Source organism: Coffea arabica, chromosome 6e, assembly GCF_036785885.1.
Source record: "Coffea arabica cultivar ET-39 chromosome 6e, Coffea Arabica ET-39 HiFi, whole genome shotgun sequence".
NCBI lineage: Eukaryota > Viridiplantae > Streptophyta > Magnoliopsida > Gentianales > Rubiaceae > Coffea > Coffea arabica.
The window spans coordinates 58,844,785-58,851,916 of NC_092321.1; the positions used below are offsets into that span (position 1 = coordinate 58,844,785).

The window sequence follows — 7,132 nt, forward strand, 5'->3', positions numbered from 1 at the left end:
GGCAACGACGACTGACGCCGCTAGCCATGCTGTGGCTGCTTCAAAATAGAGTTGTATAAGGTTTGTATTCCACTATCTGTCAGCCATTTGAGGAATTTGCATAAAAATGTGTTCTTGAATCTAAGTATAATTGCAGAAAAGTTGGTCCAGTACAAGCAGCCTGCACTGCAGAAGAACTCCGTGAAGTTCTTGGTAAATGCCCATCCATACTATTATCATGCAAGAGTAGTACTCGGTCTCTCTCAATTTGAATTGGATGTCTATTGATTTCATATTGCCTCCAGCCTGGATTACCATGGTAAATCAGAAAGGATTAATCTGAATGCGTTGCCAGTATAATGTTTCTTTTGCACAAAAGATCTAGATTTGTGCCACGTTCAAGAATCTCCTAGCACCTCACTTGTGGTCTTTCTTGTTATTTGTCCACTTCATGATATCAATTGAGGTGTTCAAAGAAAAGTTAATTTCTTTCAGCATGATTCCCTTGACTCTCTAGGACATATTTGATAGTACTATATATATATATATATTTAACTCATGGTTGCAGTCTCCTTAATATCTTGTATGTGAAAGGTGCACCTGAAAGTGATTATATCTCAAGTGCTTTTATTTACATAGTTTAATAGTTTTTTTTTTTTTTGGTCAAAAACTTAGTTTATTAGTCAATAATGAAAATGTGTCATGATTCCAGTGTTGTTAGTGTAAGTAGGATTACACTATCCACTATAGCAACCTTCTTTTTTTTTTTACTGACACTGGAATATCTTGACTTATATCAGACTAGTCCCCTGTGATAGTGCAGAACCTGCTCCAAGGATGCATTGTCAACCTAGTGACCTCAAGGTAAAGACCCAAGAGAGGCGCCATCCGAGCTACCTACTAGGAGCCCACTATAGCAATCAGGTGCAGTACAATTTGCATTCAAGCAGTCTTGGACATGGTTTAGCGTAGTGTGTGATTTACCATGTGTTAATTCTGACATCAAATGAGCATATGAAATATGTAACAGCTTTTGAACCCCAATGGCTAGCTTAGATGGGAACAGTGTTTTTCACTGGGAGGAATCAGGTACAATAATATTACAACATAGAAAGAGGCAGAGGAAATACATGTATTCCAAGAAAGAGGAAGTGACAAGGACAATGAAAGTGTAAGGGAGAGAGTATAAAGAATGTAAGTTAGAGAAGACAGTTTGGCAACAGCAACAAATTTCAGGGCCAGGCTGCAGGCAAAGTGAAGCACTTGGTTCAAGACCCCAGAAGCTTGGTTTGTAATCTTTAATTGAATATAACAGACATCTATATCATCTATGCATTTGAAATCTGTCTTTCACAAAAATTAGATCTACTAATTAGGATATGTCATTCTTTCCATAATTCTGTTTTATCAGTCTTACAGGAGATTTGTTCTTCATTCTCTTTGGATATTATGGATGCTGCAACATACAATTACTTTGCTTTTTGAATAATTCAGCTAGATGTATAGAATCCATCACAACTACATTTAAGCATATTCATGAACAGATCTCCCCACCGAATACCTGCAAAGTGTGATCTTGAACATTTCCTTCACATTTGATCACTCCATCTAACTCAACTCATCACTTATGGCACATTTTGTACACAAAATCTGGGCAACCATTTGGCTAAATGTGTGCCTTAGTCAACTAAAACTATAAATCTACAAAAGAAAGTTCATAAGGAAGTTGGCTGATTACTGGACTGCCCGCTCAAAAGTAATCCACCTTAATTCACAAAGAAGATAATCGTCTTTGCAATCCTATGTAATAAAAAATGTTGCAGCCTCTGAACTTTCTGCAATGACCTTAATGCACAAGTTCTCTCCTTCATTGAAATTTTCTTACAAAACTTTCCTTAGCAGGCATTTTCTGCTGTTTAATTTCCAAAATGAGTTTGCTTCTAATCGCTTTCCAACGTAGTAAATTCTTGAGCACGAAAGGGGAACTGAAGATTTCTGAGGCAGGTTTAAGCAAAAAGCAGCGTCACTCAGGGGCAACCAGTTCAATCCTTTGGGTAATCACAACCAGACCAAAAATTAATCACCTAGAGCAGTATAATTACAAATAATGTTTACATACAAAACCAGCAACTGAGAGCATAAAAAGCTCTCAGAGATCAATATGTGGCTGACAATATAACGTTAGAACTGTGATTAGAAATCGCATGTTTTCTCACATCTGAAATTCATCTCAGTTTTAGACACCTTGCCCAAAGCTCACAGAATAATTCCCATTAAAACTTTAGACCCAGTGCAAAGAATTGATATCATACAGCTGCCAATATACATAAACAGATCTGGATCTTTTAACATCAGAAAATGTCTGCTTTTCCTTGGACCCATAGAGCATATTACATGATTCAGTATCAGATGCCTTGGAGACTGTAACTGGCCTCATAATCCAGTTACAGCAGAACAGAATAGCGTACAAAACCAGAATTAGGAAGGAAAACAACTGCGTCCATGCACCTTATCTAACTGCTCTAGTCGAAAGGGAAGCCAGAATTGGGGTAAACAACTGCTGCAGCTATAAGCTAACTGTGCTACTCTTAAGGAAGGATTTCAATTTCTTTTCAAAATCCATGCATACGAGATCACCATTTCGGTGCAAAGTACCAAAGGACTATCCACGCCCACAATAATAATCTGACATTTGGAAGAGGCCACTGCCAGAAGCACTGGATCACAAGTCTTCTCGAAGGAAAATAGAAAGCACCGAACTTTTATATCTAAGTCCTAATGCCTGCTGAGGCATCCTAAAAGGGAACAAGGCATCAACAAAAAATTACGAACTGCCATAGTTCCAAGAACCCAGCCTAGCTCCATTACATCATTGGAACCATACAATGGGAGTTGATATGTTCTGGGGAGGCTGTGGAATCATGCAATGTTGTTGCTGCCATTGTTGTAAACCCTCATTCACATTCATCCCCACTTTCTGCTCGGAACCAACAGTATTATCTTCAACATCCATAGTTGATACCTCCACGTCATCAGCTTCCATCATATCAGAAACATCTATTTGGGGAACAGCTTCATCTCCACTGGATGAGTAAGGCTGAGGTGGTGGCACCCAAGGAACAACCGCTAGACACTCATTTTGTGGACCAGACTTGTTATCATCAGTTCTTTCTTCACTATCTAATGCTCTCCATTGACTAGAGTAATTGGACCACGGGAGTTGATCTGCACAATATTCGCAAACTAGTTATTGATTATTGAAACTTCTATTCAGGGGAAGAAAAAGAAAGAAAATCAACAGCGCAAAGATTTAATTTATCATCAAAATATTTCCATGCATTGAGAAACAGAACGCAATAAAGAATAAAGAAAAGATAACAACTTTACATAGCGCAAGATCAATGACGAACTCTGCTAAAAGCCTATAACTCAAAACAGTCCCTTGTGCTCAATAAAAAACGAAGCAGTCTAACTTGATCCCCTGTTAAGTCAGCTCAAAATTCCTTCTGTCCAAGCCCAGAATTACTACTACTCCAATAAGAGAGTGCAGCAGTAATATAAGCAGACCAAGAAACAAGCAAGTCATTAAACCACTTAAAAGTTCCATCCAAAGCAACACACTACCAAAAACGCATTCCAACAATGAAAGTTCAGAACCCAGGCTCAACCCTCTCACAAAATCAGGGATACTATAAATCATTTCAATAGTAATATTCATGTCGTAATAATGAAACGGAAAAAAAATCCAATCTATCTAAAATATTGCAAAGAAGTATACCAACCTAAAGATGATCTAGCTTCAGAAAACCACTAAACAGCCTAAGCCTAATGCTCCTCAACACCATTATCGTAAATAAATATCCTGCAACAGACCTGTCGGTACCCCAATACTCAGCCCCTAAACAGACTATGAATATGTCCATTTTCTCGTACTTTATATTTACATTTTTTGACATCTTCCATAGACTAACAAACTAGCACTTCAATGCCACACCTCCGTTTTATTCTTCATTTTGACCATTGTTGGGTGATCCTTAACTTCCCTTGAAAACGTATCACAGTCATATCAATTAGGGTTCCCATAGTCATCAATCTAACAAGTAGCAAAGCCAGCACCATCTTCTTAAATTTGCTTTCGTATTTTATTTCTGGCCCACTGATCAAAAAAATTCTCCACAGAGGAAAACTCAACATACATAATACCGAACTCAAGTATTTAAGCATTAATACTTACTTTTCAACCCAGAAATCAACTGAGGACTGACTGAAATCGAGTAATTCGAGGGCGATTGCAACAGGGGTGAGTTAACCGGATTAAAAACCACAATTGCCCTCTCCTCATTCTCCACCCCATTCGGCAATTCTTCAATCAAAACCCCTCCTCCTCCAACTCTGCCATTCCCTCCGCCAAAGCTCCCTTCATTCTCCGGCCGCTCAAAAACTAAAGGAATCTCAGGCTCTTCTTCTGTTATCGGAGCTAATTCAGCATCCTATGCACAAAAATAAAACTAAATAAATAAACAAAAGGATCAATCCTAATTAGTTCACTCAGAAAAACTCCACACTACCATATAAATGAATAATTAGCTGGAAAAATAAATTAAAAATAAGATTGAAAAAATGAGGTAACAAACTTCATACCAGAAGGCGAGTTTTATGAGTACACAAAATAAATTAAAAAAACAAAAACAATCCTAATCCTAATTAGTTCAAAGAGAAAAACTCCACACTACTACACACATGAATAATCAGCTAAAAAACGCCAGAAATTACCCAAAAAAATAATATAAAATGAGGAAACGGAAATCATACCAGACGGCGAATTTTACGAGCGGGAGAAGTAAGGGAGAAATCGGAGAAGTCCTCGTTAACTTGGTCAAGGTCCTTTCTCTTCATCTTCAGAACTGAATTGAAACCTTCAGGCATATTTCTGTTCTTCTTCTCAACCTTTTTCCGGAGAGGAAAACAAAAATCGGAGTGAAATTTACTACTACCAGAACAGGATAATTGGAAGAATCAAGAGAAAAAAGGACAGTGCCACTAGGTGTTTAGTGCGTGTATCTGGAGGAGGAAGAAGAGGAGTGGGATTTATCGAGGGGGGAAGGGGACAGGGGAAGTTTCCGGTGAGGGGTCTGGATGTCTCCAGAAGTCGCACGATTTGGCCCGGACGGTCTTGAGACTCTTTAATTGGTTAAGTAGGCCTTAATAGTGTTTAATTAAGTAAAGGTATGGAAAAGACACGTGGACAAATGGATTGTGGAATTGGGTGTGGGACCCACAGTTGATTATGCTGTCCGATTAGGGAAAAGACATGTGGACAAATGGATTTCAACTAATTGGATTTTTTTTAACAACTTCTTTTTTGTTCTAAACTATTTCCTCTGTTCTAAACTTTTACATAAACTAGAATACCTTAGAATATACAATTCAATCAAACGCCTTGTATTTAGACATTTTATTCTTATTTCAATAATTAATAAATTGGTAATTTATTGAATTTATATGACATTAGTGTTTTTTTTCTTTTACATTTTATGCTACTTCTTATTTATTTTTATATATATGTATAAATATATACATATATGGACACACACGCACACATATTAAATACTAAAAATGAAGAAGTTTAATATTGAATATTTTTTATTAATGAATACACTAGTCAATCTTTCCGTAATCTTACATCATTTTCTTGTTAACCAAATACATGTGGAAAAGTTAGTTTCCTTTTCTTTCGTCTCACTCTTCCCACGGCACACTTTCTTACACGACTTTCCTATCAAACAAAGAAAGCCCAATATGTGTGGGTGCAAATTATAAATTTATGTTTGTTGTAAAAAAAAAAATTGGTTGTAGAGATAAGTGGTTTTATTCTTTAAAAACTTTTTCTTTTGTCTAAGGAATTTATGAAAATAGAAACATATAGATGAGTTGCTACATGATAGTTACGTAAAAGGAAAATGTTATTTGCACTCACATGTTTTGCTAATCAGACTCTCACTATAATTTAATCATATAATTTTCATTTATTAGATTATAAGTGAGATTGCAAATAACAAAAAATGGACTACAAATAACATTTTCCTTACATAAATCGCGGGGGACTTATCAATGTCATTGAAAATTTGAAAAATAATAATTTATTTGAATATAATTAGATCATTTTAACTTTTATTGTAAAGGTAAAATAGGTCTTTCCAAAAAAAAATGATAAGAAAAACAACATCGTAGAGACATTACATAAGAGGACAGGAGAAGTAGAATTTGTAGGTGACAAATAATACAAATTTTTTGTCTGTGAAACTTAAAATTATTACTGCAAATGTGTAATGCAATTTAATTGCTTAGATATTTTGTGTTATCCCAACAAATTTTTTGAAGAGCTCATGAGATACTAAGTGAACAAAATTTACCAGATATAATGATTTACTTGGTGAAATATAATTGATGCTAGTGCACATCATGACAAGATTACATACCGAGCAATGCTTGTGCCTAAAAATGTGCCTTACATAAAGAATTAAACATGCAAGAAGAGTTATTACTTAGTTTTGATTAAGGTCAAGTCCAACTTTGAAGTCGGAACGATCTTGAAAGCCATTCATGTTTCTTTACACGGTACCCCAAAATTCCCTCGGGCACCCTCTTTTTTTTATGCATGTTGGATCCTTTCAATTTGGCATTGGACCTAAATTTTCTTACCCCATTCTTCAAAACAAAAAAACAAAAAAAAAAAAAAAATTCTTACCCCAAAACTGGAGCATGATTCAAGAGAAGAACATTAGCTAGCTCTTTCTTTTAATATCCAATTTTTAATTCGCCAAGCCAATTCCAAGTATATCCATCCGCTTGCTGAAAAATTTTACGTGCCCAGCACATGAAATTCATGCTATCATTTCACAGCATCAAACATATCTTATCTAGAATGCACTATATACGCAGACGCGTTTCAAGGATGAGTTCCTTTTATTCGAGAAGATGAAATACGAATATTTGTTACCGATTCTGTTTTGCAACCATATGTTTTTTAGAATCTTTACCAAGAATGTCGAAAAAATTTCATTTACTTCATGTTGTTTGGGAGTCTGAATATTTATTGTTTACCTTCCAATTGTTTGTGCTCTAACACATAATAATAATAACAACGCACACA

The 7,132-nt window shown here is 35.9% G+C and overlaps 1 protein-coding gene across 2 annotated transcripts; it reads right to left on the bottom strand.

Annotated features, from left to right (window-relative positions):
- Positions 1-2,279: 2,279 nt before the first annotated feature.
- Positions 2,280-5,170, bottom strand: LOC113694755 (uncharacterized). 2 transcript variants are annotated; one of them, XM_027213621.2, is made up of 3 exons: positions 4,792-5,170; positions 4,214-4,469; positions 2,280-3,222 (listed from the first exon to the last, which is right to left on the bottom strand). In XM_027213621.2, the coding sequence occupies exons 1-3, from the start codon at positions 4,903-4,905 to the stop codon at positions 2,849-2,851; spliced, it is 744 nt and encodes a 247-aa protein (XP_027069422.1). In that variant the 5' UTR covers positions 4,906-5,170; the 3' UTR covers positions 2,280-2,848. The 2 variants fall into 2 exon arrangements, with proteins under 2 accessions (XP_027069422.1, XP_027069423.1); XM_027213622.2 differs by having other exon boundaries at positions 2,280-3,204; positions 4,792-5,168.
- Positions 5,171-7,132: the final 1,962 nt, after the last annotated feature.

Coding starts and splice junctions, on each gene's coding strand:
- LOC113694755 (XM_027213621.2), bottom strand. CDS start 4,905: ATGCCTGAAGGTTTCAATTCAGTTCTGAAGATGAAGAGAAAGGACCTT. Junction 4,470..4,791: donor CTCGTAAAATTCGCCGTCTG/GTATGATTTCCG, acceptor TTTTGTGCATAG/GATGCTGAATTAGCTCCGAT. Junction 3,223..4,213: donor GTTGATTTCTGGGTTGAAAA/GTAAGTATTAAT, acceptor ATCAATAACTAG/TTTGCGAATATTGTGCAGAT.